Raw genomic sequence first — 21,542 nt, 5'->3', positions numbered from 1 at the left:
CAAAACACCGAGGTTTTAATTATCTCTTCCGGACTTCACGGTTTTCCTTTTTCAGTTACAATTCTTCCATAGGCACAAAGCCAATAGTCCTAAGAGGCACGCCCAACTAGTTTCCCCACCATGGGAATTTGGGTTGATCTATAGATTAAAAGAACTATTCGTACAAAGTGTTAGAAAAAAAAGTTAAACTGTTGAGTTCTCGTGATTACATGTTTCGACACTTCTTTAGTAAAAGTGTAGTCTCGGATGACGTATAAGATATCCTCATTCCAATGTCAACAGCTAAAGCACTTTAAAAAATCTTTACTTTTCCTTTTTACTTTATGTGTAATGAATATATACTATCAAGAATCTTAACTTTTATCTTTATAATTATGTAATATGGTGAATTATTAAAATTTACACCGTAACTATTTTTGTTGTTTTCCATCGTCTCCTCTATCTATACAAGGAGATATTTTCTATCTTGCAAAATTATCGAATTTTCTATCTAATAAAATATTATTTTATATATGACTTTCTAAAATTCTCTCACTTTCTCTTTGAATTTCCTTCTACACGAGAATGAATGCTCAATATTAATTATGACGTGTACTGGTTTCAGTTTGACACGTGGTGTTATTTCAATGGTAAAATTTTGGTACTAAAAAGGAAAGCTTTTTACAAGGTGAACGGATTTTGGAGAGGATTAGATGGTCGTAGGAATCTTAACGTTAACTATTCCCTCGTCATGGAACCACCACCGCCGCCACTGCCTCCGCCCAACTCAACCCCTAATCAAATGTGAAAGCGGAGGAGTGCCACTAACAAAGCAAGCTCACCGCTTCTTCTCTTCTTTAACATCCACGGCTGCCGTCGACGACCCCGCCACCGCTAACCGGTTGATAAAGAAATTCGTAGCGTCATCTCCAAAGTCAATAGCTTTGAACGCCCTCTCTCATCTTCTCTCTCCCCGTAATTCTCACCCTCACCTCTCCGCCATTGCCTTCCCTGTAAGTCCGCCGTAAGTTCCACCACTGCAAATTTCATTTTTTTTTCTTAATTCTAACATGGGATCGTTTTTTTTGTGATAAAAAGACCTTTTTGATCTTTCAATTTCGAAATTTAGCAGATTGATACATTTCAGAAAAAATTAAAGCAATTGAGAAGTGAAACAATTAATCACCAAGATATTAATGTTTTGCTTTGTACATTGTTTTTATTGGTATACATATATGTTCACGCTAAATTTGTCGAATTTTTGAATTTATTAGAATTAAGGTTAAAATGATAAAATATGTAAGTATCAAAGGTTAAATTTGATATTATATTAATTAAAATTACGTACTACTGATGGAAAACATTAAGTGCTTAATTGTCCTTAGTTGTTTTCTTTTGAAATAGAAAGATCAAATTGTTTCAATTTTTTTAGAGGGATTAATTTTGCTTAATTTCGAATTTGAGAGATACTAGAAAGGTTCTTTTATCTTTCTTTTCTCTTTAACAGTTGTATACTAAAATAAGTGAAGCATCATGGTACAATTGGAACCCAAAGCTAGTTGCAGATTTAGTTCCATTGCTTGATATACAAGGTAAGCACGATGAATCCCAAGCTTTAAATTCTCAAGTTGTTTCAAAACTCAAGTTTAAAGAGCGAGATCTTGTTCAATTCTATTGCAATTTGATCGAGTCTTGTTCCAAACATGAATCAAAACAAGGGTTTAATGATGCTTATGGTTTCTTGTCTGAGCTTGTTAACAATTCTTCATCAATGTATGTGAAAAAACAAGGTTTTAAATCAATGGTTAGTAGCTTATGTGAAATGGGTCAACCTAATGAAGCTGAGAATGTAGTTGAAGATATGATAAAAAATGGGGTTAAGCCTTCATTGTTTGAACTTAGGTTTGTTTTGTATGGATATGGAAAAATGGGGTTTTTTGAAGATATGGAAAGAATGGTTAAAAAAATGGAGATTGAAGGATTTGGGGTGGATACAATTAGCTCAAATATGATTCTTTCATCATATGGGGCTTATAATGCACTACCAAAGATGGTTCCTTGGTTGCAAAAAATGAAGGCATTGGAGATTCCTTTCTCAATAAGGACTTACAATTGTGTGTTGAACTCATGTCCTATGATCATGTCATTTGTTCGAGGCTCGGGTGGTTTCCCTGTTTCAGTTTCAGAATTGGTTAATGTTTTGGATGAAGCTGAAGCATTGTTGGTAAAGGAATTGGTTGAATCATCTTCAGTGTTGGATGAGGCAATGGAGTGGGATGATTTAGAGTTGAAATTGGACTTGCACGGTATGCATTCAGGTTCGGCTTACTTGATAATGTTACAATGGATTGAGGAGATGAAATCGCGGTTCAGAGTCGAAGAATGTGTGGTTCCAGCACAAATTACGGTTGTTTGTGGAACTGGGAAACATAGTAGTGTTAGAGGAGAATCACCCGTGAAAACATTGATTAAAGCAATGATGGTTCAAATGAAGAGTCCAATGAGAATTGATAGGAAGAACATTGGTCGTTTTATAGCCAAAGGACAAGTTGTTAGGAATTGGTTAATCCAAAGCTTGGATTAATAACATCTGCTATTTGTTTTTAGTTTTTTGGTTGGTTTTGATTTTGTTTTGATCTTTGCTGATGCTGGTTTAGGGTTTAGCACGTTCATGAAAATAAAATGGCATGTGTTAAGATCGGGTAGAAGCACATGGAGTGCCTTGTTTTAGATTGCATTTTGTTTTTTTTTTTATTATTTATTTAAAAAATAAGTAAATTAGTCCCTGTGCGTTAGATCAAAGAATAAACTCGTCTTTTTTGTTAAAAATTTTATTTATTTCTACTGTTAAAAACTAACGTAGCTGATGAAATAATCAGATAGTTACATGTGACGTGCCATGTGTATTTCATGTAAATAGATAGAATTTTTAACGAAATGATCAGTTTGTTCTTTAATCTAACGTGTAGAAAATTAATTTGCTTATTTTTTAAGTAAAGGGTACAAATATAATTCGATTCCTGATCTTTCATGATACTTTTACCGTGTTTCAAATGACACATATGTAAATTCATGAATGAATAACATACATCTAGTAACTTTGAGGCTATACATCCAACATTATAGGTAAATTCTATGCATGAAAACACATACATACAGGTTTCTTTAATGCCAGACATAAAAAATCAACTATCAGAATGGTTAACAAGAATGAGCTGTGTTCGGGTGGTACTTGTTATGAGTTTGGTCTTTATTTGTTTTCTTTGTAACATCTTTAAAGGTTTTTATATGAAATAAAATTTAGGTGAAAATATACCATAAGTCCTTATATTCTTCAAAATTTTGGAATTTAGTTCCTATATTTTATTTTTAAAATTTCGTCTCTCTACTTTTTATATTTCAAAATTCAAATCTAAATGTTAACACTATTAAATTCTTATGTTAAATTTATGTTAATCACAACATTTTTTAATTACATCATTGTCAAGTGAGTTTTTTATTATGATTTCAAAATATCACAGCAATAAATTTACAGTGTTAACAATTAAGCTAGAATTTTGATATCTAAAAAGTAGATCGACTAAATTAGAGAAATAGAAGTATAAGGACTAAATTTCAATTTTTGAAAAAGTAAAAAGACTTCATATCTTAATCTAAATTTTACTTTTACTGAGCTCCAAAAAAATCTATTATCACTTATCTTTATTACAAAAATTAATTTATTTTTTTATACAACACCTAGAATTATTTACACGACAATAATATTAGTATCGATTAGCTAAGATTTAATTGGTATTTCAATATATATATATATATATATATTAGCATATCACATTATTTAATATAATCTTAGAATACACGTATTCTAATGCATTTAAAGCATGAGCCCGACCTAATCTATTTTCTATTTTGTAATATATAGTATGTAATTTATTACACATAAAATTAAATTTACGATAATATATACTATTATAGTGTAAATAATAAAAGCCAAGATACCTATATATAATATTATAATAAATAAAAAATAAATAATAAAAATATTTTGTTAAATTTAGATTTATTATAACATACTTTTTAGTTATATGTGAGTATTTTTAATTTTAAAATGGTACATCATTAAATTTAAAAAAAATAGCAATGTTAATAATTGAACTTAAATCTTAAAATTTATAAAATAGAGGACTAATTTCTAAATTTGTTACGAGTAAGTACTTGTGATATATTTTAAACTTTAATTTATTATAGTCTAACAAGAAGTTTAAAAAGCTAAAGACAATTTTTTTTTATAACAAAAAAGCTAAAGACAATTGTTGTTACTACAAAAGGCACGTCCAACTGTTTGTCCATTTTAATGGCATATTGGTCTGAACTCCCGCCAGAGCTTCTAACTCTAATAGCCCAACGTCTCGAAACCCAGTTCGACGTTCTACGATTCCGATCAATCTGCCGTTCATGGCGTTCTTCTTTTCTACCAAAGCTTTACCCTTTACCCAAACGCCTCCCTTCATCAAAAAAAACCAAAGCTGGATGCCCATTCTCCCTCAATCAAATCACCATAGCCACCTTGTTCCTCGTTAGATTGCCGCCGGCCACTGAGAATCGAAGTAACCAAACCGACCCTTCTTGTTGGCTGATCAAAGTCAGTGATGGGAAACCGTTGAATCCGCTTACAGATTCTGGGTTGAACGCAAATTTACCAAAGGTATTGGATTTGATAAATTTTCAAGTCATTGAATTGGGTCATGGATATGTAGGTCGATATAGTGTTCATATCAATTATCGCTTCCGGGGACTATATCGAAATTACATAGAGAAAGTAGAGATTTTGCGATTAAGTCCCGACAGCGATGATTTCATGGTGGTCGGGTTGTTTAGCCACGGTGTGGAGTACTTGGCTTTGTTGAAATCAGGAGAAAATGAATGGACTGTACTTGAAAATATGCATGGTATTCAAGATATTGTCACATTCAATAATAAATTCTACGCCATTGAACAAAGTGGAAGAACTATCATCGTTGACCAATTTTTCAGCGTTGGTTTCATACAGCATGCTGTTGGCTCTCCCAGTAACAGGAAATTCTTGGTTGAATCTAGTGGGAATTTATTGATTGTGGAAATGATTTTCCTGGAAAATTCAGAATCCAATGCTGGTTTTAGAATTTTCAAGTTAGATGAAGAAAATCAGAAGTGGGATGAGATTAAAAGCTTGGGGGATCAAATTTTAATTCTGGGTTTGCATCAAGTGGTTTCAGTATCAGCTTATGAATTTCACTGGGGTGATCAAGGGAACCTTATATTCTATTCCATAGATGGTAGTGTTGAAGATAGAGTTACGTATGTGTTTGATTTAGAAAAGGGTATTTCAATTCCTTTAGAGAATTGTCCTGTTTATTGTAACTTGTTTTGGCCATTGCCTGTGTGGTTTAATTCTCCAGAATCAGTGGTTTCTTCTTCAATGGAAGCTACACCAGGAACTGAAATTGCAAATTTAGGAATATGTGAAGATGTTGGTAGTAGTTTTTCAAGTTCATAGTGCTGGTTCTGATTTTTGTTGTTTTAAACTTGTGTAGTTCCAAATTCAAAGGCCACTTTTAGAACCGACTTTTTTTTTAAATTGGGTTGATGACGTTTCATTGCAGTGGTTTATTTGTGATAGTTTTTTCTCCTCAGTACAGTAACTTATTTGTGTGGCATAATCATTGGCTAGTTAGGAGTTAGGACAGTTGATGGTCCCTACAGGTGATTCAAACCAGTTGGAAAATTTGGGAACTGGTATATTGGTCTGGATAAAAGAATTGAATCTGCTTTTCAGCGAATAGTTCGACAACAATAAAAAAACAAAAGCTGAGATTAAAAAACTCACGGATGAAGCGGTTTATAATTTTTTAGTAATTTTTATAAATTATTTACTAATTATTGAACTAATGATCAAACTAGTTAAATCAAAATTAATGATATGACCAATTCAACGACTATTTTAATTTTTAAACAGGGTCTTGATTAAACAAATTAGTGATTTAGTAATCCTGTCAATTTAATTAGAACCAAATCTTGAGATGCAAACCAATTTCGGAATTGGGTTAAATGACTTAGTTTGATCGTGTTTTTTATGATCAAATTAAATTAGATCAAATTGAAATTTAAGTTAATTGAATCAAACTTTTAGGTTCGGGATAGAGAGACATGTCAAACCGATCGATACTAGCTTCGACTCCACTCGAAAAATAGGACTAATCTTCCTAATGCAAAGAAATATACAAATACTAGATATACCAATATTTCTTAACCAGTCAGACACCCAACTAAACTGAGTTACTTCCATTTATAGAACTTTATCATGAATCTTTGATTTCAGTCTCTCTCCGGAGCATTTTCTGAAACCCTTCTCGCGCTCAGGCTACCTGTATACGACCACACCTTCTCAAATTCACTCGCGAACGGTTTTTCAAATTTCCGGTCAGGTTCTTCCTTAATATCATTTCTCTTCAAAGAGGAAGCTGCTCGTCGTGGACTTCCGGTGAGTGGGGTTGGAGAACAAAAGGTGGGTGTTGCGAAAGGAGAGGCATAAGGAGTGTGTTGAATTGAGAAGGGACTAGGAGACAATCGCCTTTGGATTGGACGACCACTGAAACCGCTCCTGCTGAAAAGAGAAACTGTTTCTGCCGCAGCACGTTGCTTTATAGCATCATCAACATAAAGAACATCATCTATCCTTGCCATAATGTTGAAAGCCAAACTCTCCATCACCCTCGAGTAGCTTTCAAGAATTGACTGCCCAACATCCTGCAATTATACGGTAAGATCGATTCAAACAACAATGGGAACCACAGTTCAAGAAAGATTGCCATATTTGTAAATTCACTCAATATAGGTCCTATTACCCCCATTAAAAAGCTGTGGTCCCAAAGATCATGGATGGTACAAATTTGTAAAAAGATACAAGGAAGCAACATAAGTTGGCTCTATCCTTCCTAAGGAACTACCAAACCACATTTATTAGGCCACATGGTTAGATAGATACATGCTACCAAATCCATACTGGTGTTTCTTGTTTTGTTTATATTGCCATAAAGAGAATTGGTGCAAAATACCTTATTGTATTGAATTTTGTTCATATCCAATGCTGTTTGTGGAAGGCCGGGGAATCGAACCCTCAAGCTATGTAAAAGGGCCTCGGCTCTTTGTGATAAAAAATTGTTCTTCTCACTGTCGGACACAAGGCCCTTGACCTTTCCTCCCCATGACGAGCGCTTCCCTTTGGTGTGATTTGTGTGTTTCCTCTGATCTTTCTGCTTCCAAACATGTACTGCTGCCTCAATCCTGTTAGCTATTTCCAGAGTTTGATGTTCTGTTGACAGATCAAGGCAATCAAGGAGACATTCCGGCGAGAACTGATCGGCTGTAATGTAGCGGTAAATGATATCACCCAAACAATCTTTTCCATTCTGATGACAAGGAAAATGTGTCAACCATTAAAGCAGATATAAGAAAAGTATGCTAGATTATATCACCCAAACAATCTTTTCCATTCTGATGACAAGGAAAATGTGTCAACCATTAAAGCAGATATAAGAAAAGTAATTGGTACGCAATAACAGTCACTAGTCCATTTTCAACTATCATTCAATGCTACATCAAAATGCACCTCTCTTCTAGACTTCTGCATGAAATTGTCAATCATACTTTAAGCACCTTGCTTAATAAACAGGTTTCTTGATAGAGATGCTCATTAAGAAATTTACTAATACCCGAAATGACATAGAAAATATGTTAACCCTTAAGTAAATGTAAGAAAAGCTATGCTAAATAAACAATAGGTTCGCAACCATCAACAAGCTTATTTTCAACTATTATTCAATGCTACATAAAACGCACCCGTTTTCTAGACTTTTCAATGGGAGAAACCTAATCATGCAAGGACTTTTCAATCATAATTTAAGCAACTTGCTTAATTAACAGGTTTCTTGAGAGTGATGCTCATTAAAAAATATTAACACCCAAATTGACAATAAACTTTGAGTACCTAATACGAACAATCACGAATTCATAAGCAAGGAAAAAATACATGACAGTTGATACGGCTTTCAGCAAGACAGCACAAATGTCACTACTTGAGAAACAGTGACAGACCTTTGGTAATGTTTCCAAGTAAGCAGTAGGAATCTCCATCTCAGCGAGCACGCTGTTATTGATCGCCATGGCAGCCTTTAGTACTTGGTTTGTGCTATCCCTACATTGTTGCAGCTTCTTCCTTGCATCTTCAGACAAACCATTCGGTGGAACTTTCGGACACGGCAACCACCACTTCTCTTCCTGCCTAATTGAGGGTCTCCCTCCAGAAACAGACGATGAATAAGCACCACAGTCACCACCATCACCCACAACTATACCCCGATCAACATACCAAAACTCCGTCTCACTAAAACCATCAAGCATGGTAATCAAAATTGCATCAAGCTTCTTAAGGGCCGGAAGGTTCATATATAAATCTAACCGTGGCCTTGTCACCATGACTTCATAAGTGCCTCCTCCAGGGAATTCTTGTATGGATGGTACAAGCTCAACAATCGAATCACTCACACACAAGAGCCATTCCATTTCCCTCTTCCACATTTCTTTCTTCTGTGGTGCTAATGGTTCTAATCTCCACAATTCACCAAAGACAGTAGCTGGCCGTTACAACAAAGAGTACCCATTTAGCTTAAAAGAAAACTACATAACATACACACACATATATATGCATGGTACAAGAAATTATAAGCAAAATCAAACAAACCAGAGAGATTTGTGATTGCATTCGAAATGGCAAGTGCGGTACACACTCCTTTTCCACCTCCAGACATGTCTTCTCCTAAAAGAAGCTTTGCAAATCTCTCCTTCATCATCTCAATTCCTACATAATATAAAATAATAATAAAAAACAATACAAAACCAGTTAAAAAATCACCATATGATGTATAAAACACCGTAAATAGTAATAAAACCAAGCATATAAGCTCACTGAACACTAAAATGGAACACTTAAAGAGCAAGAACCTGCAGTTTTTTTTTTTGCAAAATGCTATAGCAGAGAACAAAAGATTGAAACAAGAAACCAATCTTCCTCAGTTAAATGCTTAATTAACCAAAAATTCCTTTAAAAAAAAGTAAAATTAATACTTAATTAGATGAAAATAGGAAACAAATCCTTGATTTTGCTTCCATACTTGGATTTTTTTTGTTCTTTTTTCACCTTCATTATATTTTTGCAACAAAAATGGAAACAAGCAAAAACTCGTTGCTCAGAGATATATATATTAGACCGTAAATCTCGTCTCTATCAAATTTCTACCGAAAATTGCGGAAGATTTTATTCTAAATATAATGAAAAAAAAACCGCGAAATACCGGACAAATCGGCGTCGCGTTTCTCAGTCTTCTCATCATCCCAAATCACGACATCCTTCCCTCCGATCACCGGCAACTGAAAACCGAACCCTCCTCCGGCCGCCATTAACCTCGGTGATGACGTCATCGAACTCGAACAACCTTCTCCATCGAAACGCCGACACGAGAAACTACTGCAACTCTCTGACTCGCTGACGTCAGCACTCAAACTGTAGCTCCCGCAGCGCTCGCTCTGCTGATCGGAGCCATCGTCGTCGGAATACACACTCGCCATGTGATCTCTTTATAGATCAAGCAAGAAAAAAAAACAAAAACCCAACGGCCACCTCAGCCGCACATTAGGTAAACAACTAGAACTAAAAAAAAAAAAAAACACAACTGGGTCTCCCTCTCTCTCTCTCTCTCTCCTGTTTGTAGCAGTGAAGTGAAATGTGGGGAATTTGGAATTTAGAATTTAGAAAGAAAAAATCAACGAAGACGAAGAAGAAGACGAAAAATAAAGTGAAAAAGAGATGAGAAGTGCTTCACATTCTATCGTATAACAAGGTATCATTCATTCATTTTTTTTTTTTGGTTCACCTTTTTTTTCTCTCTCTCTCTCTCTCTATAAGTACTGAAACTTTATCTTTGGGTTTTCTCTATCTCTTAACAATGTTTTTACAGTGAATGTGTGTGTGTGTGCAAAAAGCTAAAGTGACGGAGTTTGACAGTGCTTTTATCTTTCCGTCAAAGCTCAGCCATGGCTGTACCCACCCCCCGACAGGTGACCTTTTTCTTTGGAGTTTTGGCCCCCACTCCACCCGGTTTCCTCCTCTCTTTTTTTCTTTTTCCCTCGTTCCTCAAATGCCGTGGTGGAATTTATTGATGATGGGCTAGTTTTCTAGTATTATTTGAATCAGATCAGAACTGGTTGAAGTATTAGTAGATATGCACAAATCAATTAGTAAACTGTTCATCAAACTAAAATTGATTAAACTAATTGTTTTTTTTTTAGGTATTTACTTAATTGACTTTAAAGAACCAATTGAACAAAGAAACTAATAATGTGATCAATTCGATCACTTATCAAACTCTGAAATTTTTAATTTATATTTTCCAAAATAGCAGTTCTTCTACCTAGTTAAGCTCCAATTTTTTGAAATCATTGCATGATTAGTTCTATCAATAAATGTTTCAATTTTCTTGTATAAAATTATATTATGTGATATGCGGATCTATAATATTTTTATGTATTTTTATGTTTGATTATCATGGATATTGTTATACCCCTCACAACACAATGAGCCACTAAAATTAGTCTTTTTTACCCCTAGTCTGATCCTTTTGACCCCTTGCTCACGTGACAAAGCCACTCGCTCAACAAGCCATCTTATTAACCACCCACTTTTTAGAATGACAAGTAGGCCACACTAAAAATTAACAATCTTGTAATGCTTAAGACCACTACATTTGTATCCCACGTACATTGTCAGCACGTATGCCATAATAGTCAGCTACATTACATTACATGAAAAGAGAACTTTGCCTATAAATGTTTTCCTAACAATGAAGAATGGATCGATCTTTCAATTGGATCATTACTTTAAGCAATCAACCTATTCTCCTATATATCTTTGTCTTTCTAGATTAATCGGCCCCTCAACACTACTTTATTCTCTTATTTATCTTTGCCCTATCTCCTTCCCTTATTGTTCAATGTATCAAGATATATTTTATTTTTCAAAATATTAATCAAATACAAGTATTGGTTTTTAACCTCATAAAATTAGAAAGAAAAAATCCACTTCTAATGTATTAAATAAAAGGTGAATATTTAGTATTTAGTATACTTCTAGTGTATTATTTTAGTCCACAAGCAACATTAAAAAATTGACACATCTTTTTTAAATGTATATATTTTATTATCTTGTTATAAGATATTTATCAATTCCCAACCTTGCTTATAGAGTCTAAAACTTTCTTGCTAGTCTATAAATAATTTCCTCAAATATTTTTATTATAATTAAATGTCATAAATCGTATTAAAAACTTTATTTAATTTGCTTTTAAATTTTATAATTTCGTTATCAACATATTTGATAATAACATTTAAAGATAATATTCTATAATAATTATCAACAACAATTTATTTCTTTGTTCTTATCTATATTAATTTTGAACTTTTAATTGTGTTAGTGATACATAAGTTAATCAAATTTCAAAAATATTTAAAAAGCATTTGTTTTACATAATTATATTGTTGTGAAATTAATTTTTATTTTTAAGATATTCTAATATAAATTATATAATATTATACAGAAGGACATTTAAAATTAAGATATCAAAATTTTAAATATTTAATTTTTATATAATTTTAATGATATATTTGTTGCATAATTTTTTTCTCTTTTTGTGAAAACCATTACAATTAGTTTTCTATTTATTTTTAACCTTGAAAAGTGAAAACTATAATAAAAATTTATATAAAATTAAATTATTTACAATATATTGATGAATTAGATGACCTCACCTGCCCACCTTGGCATTCCAGTTTGTAGATGACATGGCGCGAATTTTATTTTCGTGTGAAAAAGACCAAACGGCGGTTAGTTATTTTACCGGAAGGGTGTGAGGGTTTTTAAGCGGACGTTTATACTTTCAATAATATGAGCTCGCATCTCTATGGCGTTCGATTGATTAAGAAAATAATTGACAGAAATGCAATTAATGTGGGTTTGGGAGTTTAAGGGGGTGATGATTAAATGCAATCTGAACCGTTAAAAATAGTGGGACCCCTTTTTTTTTAACGATCAGGATGTGAGGAACGGAAGGAATCTTTAGCGGCTAAAAGCCTGGCTTGTGCGGACGTGAAGTAATTGATGTCGGATATGGTTGCTACGTGTTCAAATATTGACACGTCATATAATAGATTAATTGCATCCTAACACCCATGCTTGTGTAAGCTGGACCAATTAGATTGGAAAGTTGTGGTGAAAAAAGGCATAGTTAATTTAAAATTAATATAAATTGATTGAATCGAAAATTTTTAATTTTAATATTTTTTTATAAATTTTAATAATTTATTTAATTTAATCATATGCAAGATTAATTAGCTTTAATTTTGTTAATTTAACCGATTCGATTATGAAAACTTTAAAACATTCTTAAATTAATGTTTAATTTTTTATAAGATTAGTTTAAAATTTAAATTAATTCATGCATTTTAAAATATATTAATAGAATCTTTTAAAGTATTTAATGTATCAATCAAATCATATATAAGCATAGTTATCAAATTACGTATTTAATGCAATTTGATCAATAAATTTTGAGTGTAATGATGAGTTACACTGTAATTCTAAAGGAATAATTTATATTCGAATCTTGAAAATAACGTTGTTTGAAGGGATAACTACAAATCCTGAAATGATTAGTCTTCATGAATTGTAATATGTACATAAAAGATACATTGGTTGAAAAAAAAAAGCATTTTGAATTTAATATGGAGCATGCTTAAAACATGTATGTATTGACCACATTGATAGCTTAGATACGACATCGTAAAATATCATGCAATATTATTACAATTCAAGAGTCATACAGTAGATATACACGTATTTACAATATAACATGCATATTTTAATATATATCCCACATTAGTTTCAATATGATATTTAACGTTCAATCTCATGACTATACTAATGAAAGGACTTGATTGGTATATTGATATCGTAAAAGCTAAATCAATACGTTTTTAAGGTTAATGATTACTTTAAAATCAATGCGATAATTTGATACACTATTGTTTACAAATTGATCCATGTGGTTAAAATATGCCATATGTGATATATGATCTGCCTTGGCTAATTCTCAATATGATATAATTTTAGTTTAACCTCTTTAAAAGTTTATAATACCAATATTACATGGACTTAAATAAAATAATTTAAAATTTTGAGACCAATTTAAAATCCAAATCATAGTTTGAGGACTATTGATGCAATTTATACACATCAGCATCCGCTACCAACCAAAAATCAGCTGATCTTACTCGTGTGTCTGATTTCGTAGCAGCATATTGTTACTTTTGGCGTTTATTTTAAATGAAACAGATCTGACGGTTGAGATGAGAAGCATCATCAATGTAGGACCCGCGTGATTAAGAACATAGGGTGAAATTATATTGTCCCTTAGTGATTGGGGACCACGTTGATAGCTATAATTAAAAATAAATAATAATAATAACACGCACATATTTATAACGGTAGAGTTTGATGCACGTGATCAGAATTTGTGAGATAAGGGCATAGAAAAAACATCATAGGTCGGCTGGTCGGATATACTATAATGGAATTTGAGCTTTTTGACTACTTAGCTCTAAATATGAAATAAAGCAAACCAATATAGGAAAAAAATATTATTCACTCAAAAATTAAATTGATTTTGAAAAAAAACCAATAATTGTAAGAGTTAATAATAATTATAATTAATTTAGGAAAGTTTGGAATTTTAGTTAGGGAGGATCAAAATGGTAAATTTTTAATTTAAGTTTTTATAATTTATAAAAATTTAAATTAGTAATGGTAAAATTGTACTTTAGCCTCTCAAAATGATAAAATTTTAATTTAAACTTTTAAAATTATAAAGATATAAACTATTATAATAAAGAAATTACATTTTATTATCGTAAAAATATACAATTTAATTATGGCCTCCTAAAAAAAATTAAACTTTGCCACTATCAACAAATATAAACACATCTAAAAATATTAATTCACGTACTTTTTTTTTCTCTCAAGGTATCTACTGAAACGAGTCTAATAATTAATCCTTCATATTCTGTAGGTCTATTAAAGAGAAAAATGTCATCCACAAATTTTAAAATTACTCCATATCTAGGGAATGGTCGAAACCTCGACCATAGAAACCCTTAACATATCAATTTACGTATTTTAAATATACTTATATTAAATTCAAGCTAATATTTAATATTGAAGCTGAATAATGGAGTGATTAAATTAATATAACTCAACCAAACGATTTGAATGGTGCTAACTTAAAATATAGACCATGCTTTAGCAATGTATAGTGACTTTAATCGTTTAAATAATATATGCGTATACCCACCAAACTACAATCATAAGTATAATATATATAAATATATGTTCAAGAGTAATTATAACGTGATAAGTGATAAAAGTATTATAGTAGTGATTATATTAAAGTTTAATTTATATTTTGTTGTATTTATTAAAAAAGATAAATTAATCATTATACGTCATAACAAATAATAAATTAGTTTTTATTAAAAATTAATTTAATTATACTTATTAAAATTTAATTTGAGTAACATATAGATCTAACGTATACTAATTTTTAATAGTATAAACGAAAGAAAATTTTAATAAAATGATCGGTTTGCTATTTCATCTAATATATAGAGATTAAATTGCTCATTTTTTGAGTTTGATTCTTAGTACAAAGGCATCAGTGGTATTTTTATTCAATTAAGCTGATATAAAACACAAATAAGCAAAAAAAAACAGAATATAATTTAAAAAAGAAAGTAATAGAGTGAAGTTAAAACTATAATGATGCATAATAATGGCATATAACGAGATCAAAGACTCGCATATAAAACTGTACATGATAAAACTCAAATATAAATGTTGAATGATAAAAAAATTTAATCTTTATCGATAATATTAGGTTCTCATCGGTGAATAAATGATGATCGTTTTTGATAGGTTAGATGATGGTTGACTTTACCATGTCGAGGCTTTTAATTAAGGGGTAATTAATAAAATGTTAGTTGGGATTATTGGAATGGGGAGTAGGTGGTGCCACTGATTACAATATATTTTATTATGTTAATAAATCCCGATGATACGCGTGGGGATGATGCCCACACATGTTTGCAATTGGTTTGGTGATGACATTTTAAAAAGAAAATTGTAATTTTAGATACTATTTAATACAATGCATTTAGTACGACATTGTAGATTAAGAATAATTATTTTTAAATAAAATTATATTATTTTAGGGATAAATATTAAAATTTTTATATAAATTTTGATTTAATGTGTAATAGTATACGTGAATTTTAATTTTGTATGATTTTATACATAAAATTTTAATTTGATTTAATTTTCACAAATAATTAATAATATTATCGAATTAATATTATTTTATTGTTATATTAAACTTATATAAAAATAAATATATATATTTATTTACTTAAATGTGCACAGTTAAATTAAAATTAAAATTTACGTATATATATAAACTTCAATTTAACTTATATATAATTATATATTAACTCAAAATTCACATATAAATTTAATATTTATGTGGAAACTAAAACATTTAAGATTAATAGCTTTACAAGCATGAAGTCATGCAGGCCCAAGCACGTTAGCGAGCTGAGTCCAACTCGGACAAGACTCGGCTAAAATATTAATGCAAGAACGTTGTATAAGCCCAAACATGTTTTTCCTATAATTTTATTTAACAATATTGAGAAAATTGAGTAATAACTAAATGGTCTAACTTTAAATTTCGTCCCTCAACATTGTAAAACTAAAAATTTAGATCATTTATTTAAATTTGTTACAATTTAATGTTTATATTTTCTGAAAACTAAAAATTAATCCAAACATTGGTAAATACATAAACTTAAATTTCGATTCTTCTATTGACTTTCTGAATGTAAGTTTCAAATTATTCATTTTCTTGACTTATTGTATATATATAATTATTGAATTAATGATTTCTATAGGTAAAAGTATATCATAAGTCCCTATATTTTTCATAAATTTAAAATTTAGTCTTTGTATTTTTATTTTTATGAATTTAGTCTCTCTATTTTTAGATTTTAAAATTCAAGTTCAATTATTAACATTTTTAATTTATTTTGTTAAATTCAAGTTCATAATAGCACTATTTTTAAGTTACATAGTTACCAATTGAGTATTCTTTTTATTTGAAATGTGTCACCAAAAATTTAACAAAAAATTAATGGTGTTAATAATTGGATTTGAATTTTAAAATATAAAAAGTAAAAGAACTAAATTTTTAGAAATAAAAGTATAGGAAGTAAATTTTGAATTTGTGAAGAGTAGAAGGACTTAATTTTGAATTTGTGAAGAGTAGAAGGACTTATATCAGATTTTAACCATTTTAATATAGAGTTGATTTGACATATTATTTAAATGGACTAATTTTTAAACTTTCAATAAAACATAGGATTAAATGGAAAAGATTAATTTTTTAAAATTTTATTAAATAGGAGGATGAAATTTAAGCGCCAACTTTAACCGCTATTTTGACAAGTAAAGCGCTAAATCATATCGAATATTCTCTCTTTTTTCTAACTGACCTTAGGTAGAATTATATTATTATTAATTAATTAAATTTTCAATAACATTTTTTTTTAAAAAAGAAGAAGAATATCAAGGAAATCGACGACAAGATGCCGAAGAAGATGAGCGTATATAGCAAAGCCGAGGCGGCTCGTGCGCGGAAGTGCGCCACTGAAGCCGATCGGAAGGAGCTGGAAGCGCGGGAGAAAGAGGAGCAATACTTTTCACCCAAACAAAAGAGGAGCAGTACTGGCGCGAAGCCGAGGGTACGAAATCCAAAGCCGCGGCTCGCCGTGCTGAGGTGTGTCGCTAGGCCTATATGGAGGAGGAAGAGATCGATAAAGCAATGAAGAAACTATACAAGACGGCGAACTGCGTTGCGGTTCCGGTGACCAAGGTCACGGAAGCGGAGCTGAGGAAGAGGAGGGAGTAGAAGCAAGCAGAGATGGCGACGAAAGCGGAGGAGGTCAAGAAGAGGTAGAGTAAACGGCGGCGGAAGAAGAGGATGAAAGGATGATGTCGATGTCGAACACGAATAGGGATGATTTGGTGATTGAAGCGAGAAGAGCATAGGCAGCAATTGCGCATATGTCCGTGACCGATAACCTTCCCGCCGATAGCCACCCCGAGAGGCGGGTTAAGGCCTCTTTCAAGGTACATTAAACACCTCGTCTTATTGGTTTTTCAGTGATTACCATTGTTTATTGTCTTAATATTTAGCTTAGCGCGTATCATTAGTTGTATTAGTTGGTATTATCAATGTACATAAGCATTTGAAGGAGCTGAGCTTCCCAAGCTTAAAGAAGAAAAGCCTGGTCTTACTCACACTCAATACAAGGATATGATATGGAAGCTATGGAAGAAATCTCCTGGCAATCCTCTAAATCAGCAAAGTTTATAGCCAAGTTTGAACCATTTCTTTGTGTATTTCCCTTTGCTGACTTCGTATGATCTGATGGGTTGATTTGGTTAAGGTTTCTCCTCTACCAATGAACCATTGCTTCTTGTTTTTGATGCATAACTCAATTTTTGTTGTGTGTGTTCAGGTTGCTGCTGAGTGATCACAATATGTTACTATGGGCAGAGATGCATTTGTGGTATATATGAACTTGTGTGGATTTCTGCCCTACTATATGTGCAGAGTCTTCTCAGTGCTTAAAACTGAATGAAAATAGTTTTATTACTGTTCAAGATCCTACCTCTTTTGTTTAGCTTTTAGCTACGGTTCGTTGCCATCCATTCTTTTGATTTCGCTAAGGGTGGAAAAGATTGATGTACACGTAGAGAGATATAACTCATAGTACTTGGTGTGGAAGAACTACGGATTAAGTCGCAAAGATAAGATAGATCTTTTGGAAGGTTTACATTTCTCTACTTGTGGATTGAGGAAGATTGTTACATGATATGCATGTGTGACTAAAACAATAACTTTAGGCTTGCTTTTGAACTCTCTACTGCACGCTATTTAAAGTTTTGAAGTCAATATAATGCCGTTAGACAGATTGTTATTGCTTATTAACGTGAAAGTCTACTAGCCCTGGGATGAAGATAATGGCTTTTGCAGAGAATGTTGTTTCAATGACTGTAAAGGGTCTGAGGAAGCTTGCTTACTGCAATTTCGATGCAGTAAGTTGATGAAATGTATTCATCTTGAAGTGTAGGGATTATATCCTCTTTCATCTATTTAATCTTCTGTGTCTTTTGGTTAAATGCTGAACATCATAAAAGCATGTTGGAATGGGCTTATTTGAAGATGCTTTACTTTGAAATACCATTTGGTTCTGTCAGTTAGAGAATATGGTGCTCATCGAACACCATTGTTTCAGTAGGCTAAGTCCAATTGTGGTTGAATGACCCTCGTTATTTCTTAGTGTGCATTGACTGCTTTCTTTTAATGACGATTCCATGTTGATGGTTAATTTCTTACTTGTGACTGATGGAAAAGTGGGCACGGCTTCCTTTTTTAACTTCTAGGGATGAACTGAACAACAAGGCTCCTTCCATCAGCAAATTGATGTTCTCATGATGTGACATTCAGCAATTCAGTGGATTTTCATATGATGCAATAACTATTGTTTTATGGTACTAGAAATCCGCTCTTCTTTATGATATAATTGACTGATTCTCAGGTCAGGTGGTAAGATATAGTAATTGTTTTAAACATGCATTGTCTTCAAAATTTCAGCGAATCTTGTGACTTCTAGTCAAGCATAATTGCTGGAAGGAATATTGTTCATTGTTGATATTGTGATTTCTTGTACAGGAGGCGAAACCCCAAAGGGATTCTAAGCAGATCAAACCCTAAATCTGACCTTATAGTTTAAGCCCACAGGTAAGTTTGTTTTGAGTTGGATTAATTTATATAAAACTAAATTCAGATTTTAAAATTTTGTGTCATTTTCATTTGGATCAATTTTCGATTCACGTTGTTGAGGGTTCTAAGTGTTTCCAATTTAAGTTGTTTTGAACTCAAGTCATTCGCTTTTGAGTTTTGAAATTTGAGGTTCAAGATTTTAGGATTGTATCATTATAAGTTCAAATCAGGTTCTAGTTATTGTAAGTTTGGATTTATCTTGATAGGTAGTCTTGAGTTTAGTCAGTTGATTTTTTAAAATTACAATTATACTTATCCCTTTTACCATCTGAGATAAATATTAATTAAGTCGAGGTGGTATTTAAGTAAAATCCTCATTAATTTTGAGTTAATTTTATTAATTTATTAGTATAAAATCAAATTTGATTGGATTTAAATTTATATTTATCATGTCGGGTTTCATATTTGGGTCAAAATGGATGAGGCAGTTTGTGAAATTGCCCCTTCATTTGAAACTAGTCTAGTTCTATATTCCTCAGCCAAAAGAAAATAAAAAGACTAATAAAACAATTTTGGTGGACAAGATCAAAGACACCAATATTATTGTCCTAACCCACAAGGCCTAAAAACCACAAAAAAAAAAAACAAAAAAAAAACAAAAAGGATGGCGTTTCTTATCCCAAAATCTCCCATCCTCAAGATTACACTCACTGTGGACCATGCTTGTGCCACTTCACATTTCCTTCAACTCTCCAAACTCACTTCCCTTTCACCACACGGTCTCTCAAACATGGAAACTCTCCTCTTAAACCAAACACTATGCCGTCTCGACCTTTCCCCTAAACCAAAACGCCCACTGTGTATTGCTCCTCAGATCTTCCACTTCAAACCCAACAAAAGCTTTGCCCTCTTTGCTGTCCAAAATCAAGAAAGGGACTTCCAAGAAACAGGGAACACACTCCAAGCGGACGTCAGCGATGAATCCTTCAGTGAAGTCAGTAAAATCATCGGCAGCAGAGCAGTCCCCGGCGGGAAAGCCATGGAGTATTTAATAGAATGGAAAGATGGTCACGCTCCTTCATGGGTTCCACAAGATTTTATAGCTAAAGACGTGGTGGCGGAATACGAAACCCCATGGTGGACAGCGGCCAAAAAAGCCGACGACAAGGCGTTGGCTGAACTTTTAGCAGTGGAGGATGATTGGCGCGACGTGGATGCTGTAGACCCAGATGGTAGAACAGCTCTTCTGTTTGTATCCGGTCTTGGGTCAGAACCGTGTGTTAAGGTCTTAGCTGACGCCGGAGCTGATATTAACCACCGTGATAACGCCGGTGGGTTAACAGCTCTTCATATGGCAGCCGGGTATATAAAACCCGGTGTAGCTAAACTGTTGTTGGATTTCGGGGCGGATCCCGAAATCGAAGACGACAGAGGTTTAACACCTTTAGCTTTAGCTAAAGAGATTCTAAAAGTAACACCCAAAGGAAATCCAATGCAGTTCGCTAGAAGATTGGGGCTTGAAAGTGTGGTAAAAACATTAGAGGAATCGATATTTGAATACGCTGAGGTTGAAGAAATAATGGAGAAGAGAGGGAAAGGTGAGAACTTGGAGTACTTGGTGAAATGGAAAGATGGTGGTGATAATGAATGGGTTAAAGCTAAGTTTGTGGCGGAGGATTTGGTGGCGGATTTCGAGGCGGGGTTGGAGTACGCGGTGGCGGAAGGGGTGGTGGGGAAGAGGATGGGGGATGATGGGAAGAATGAGTATTTGGTTAAATGGATTGATATGGAACAACCTACATGGGAGCCTGAGGAGAATGTGGATCCTGAATTGATAAAGGAATTTGATGATGCAAGTCAAGGGAATGGTGGGGTTGTGAAGAACAATGGGGAATCAAGTGATGTTTCATGAAAATTTCTCATCATATAGTGTTTATATAGCATTTTTGTGTTTGTAATTTTTGTTTTTGTCAATGAGGAGGTTTATTATGTGTTGATTGGAAGTGTAAAAGTTCAAAACTTTGATCACTTGAGCTTAAAATGATTAACTGCATTGGTTCTCACCAAAAAATAGTGACAACATTTGAAATATCATAGTTTGGTCCAGCATCACGAATGATAAAATTGAAGTTTAAATCTTCAACTTTGGGCTGTGAGTAAGTGTTATTTTGTACATCCTCTTTTGTTCATGATGTAGTTTACATCTTGTGTTATTATTGTATCGATTGTTTATATTTGACGAGTTTAAGAGAAGAAAGTAATATTTATATAATAGCTACGTGTTAGATTTAAAATTCTCTTTATATTTAAAATTTAATTTGATTATGTATGAATTTTCAATTTTATTATGTAGAACTACGATGTGCTTATACTGTATATGAGTTTTGTTCAAATTATTTTTGATTTTATCCCCTTTTTTCTGATTCTTTATATGTTGTGTTTTGTATTGATTTGATTTTTCATTATAATTGTTTGAATGTGTATTTGTATGTGTAAACATACTCATTGAGAGGGTTTGAC

At 32.5% G+C, this 21,542-nt stretch overlaps 4 protein-coding genes and 1 pseudogene across 4 annotated transcripts; 4 read left to right on the top strand and 1 right to left on the bottom strand.

The window, feature by feature from the left end:
• The first annotated feature begins 642 nt into the window (after positions 1-642).
• Positions 643-2,808, top strand: LOC108474696 (pentatricopeptide repeat-containing protein At2g17033). The gene is made up of 2 exons (XM_017776697.2): positions 643-992; positions 1,487-2,808. Exons 1-2 carry the CDS (start codon positions 693-695, stop codon positions 2,561-2,563), a joined length of 1,377 nt encoding a protein of 458 aa, XP_017632186.1. The 5' UTR covers positions 643-692; the 3' UTR covers positions 2,564-2,808.
• Positions 2,809-4,241: 1,433 nt separating this feature from the next.
• On the top strand, positions 4,242-5,678 carry LOC108475717 (F-box protein SKIP23-like). Its single transcript, XM_017777700.2, has one exon. It carries the CDS (start codon positions 4,334-4,336, stop codon positions 5,513-5,515), a length of 1,182 nt encoding a protein of 393 aa, XP_017633189.1. The 5' UTR covers positions 4,242-4,333; the 3' UTR covers positions 5,516-5,678.
• Positions 5,679-6,105: 427 nt separating this feature from the next.
• LOC108476323 (rop guanine nucleotide exchange factor 1-like) lies at positions 6,106-10,326 on the bottom strand. The gene is made up of 5 exons (XM_017778504.2): positions 9,369-10,326; positions 8,759-8,875; positions 8,113-8,651; positions 7,074-7,427; positions 6,106-6,765 (listed from the first exon to the last, which is right to left on the bottom strand). Exons 1-5 carry the CDS (start codon positions 9,640-9,642, stop codon positions 6,334-6,336), a joined length of 1,716 nt encoding a protein of 571 aa, XP_017633993.1. The 5' UTR covers positions 9,643-10,326; the 3' UTR covers positions 6,106-6,333.
• Positions 10,327-16,818: 6,492 nt separating this feature from the next.
• On the top strand, positions 16,819-17,748 carry LOC128279273 (uncharacterized; annotated as a pseudogene).
• Positions 17,257-21,316, top strand: LOC108476155 (signal recognition particle 43 kDa protein, chloroplastic). The gene is made up of 2 exons (XM_053025351.1): positions 17,257-17,362; positions 17,755-21,316. The coding sequence occupies exon 2, from the start codon at positions 19,687-19,689 to the stop codon at positions 20,932-20,934; it is 1,248 nt and encodes a 415-aa protein (XP_052881311.1). The 5' UTR covers positions 17,257-17,362; positions 17,755-19,686; the 3' UTR covers positions 20,935-21,316.
• Positions 21,317-21,542: the final 226 nt, after the last annotated feature.

The sequence above is a fragment of the Gossypium arboreum genome, chromosome 3 (genome assembly GCF_025698485.1).
Source record: "Gossypium arboreum isolate Shixiya-1 chromosome 3, ASM2569848v2, whole genome shotgun sequence".
Lineage (NCBI taxonomy): Eukaryota > Viridiplantae > Streptophyta > Magnoliopsida > Malvales > Malvaceae > Gossypium > Gossypium arboreum.
This window is presented reverse-complemented; position numbering and strand designations above follow the sequence as displayed.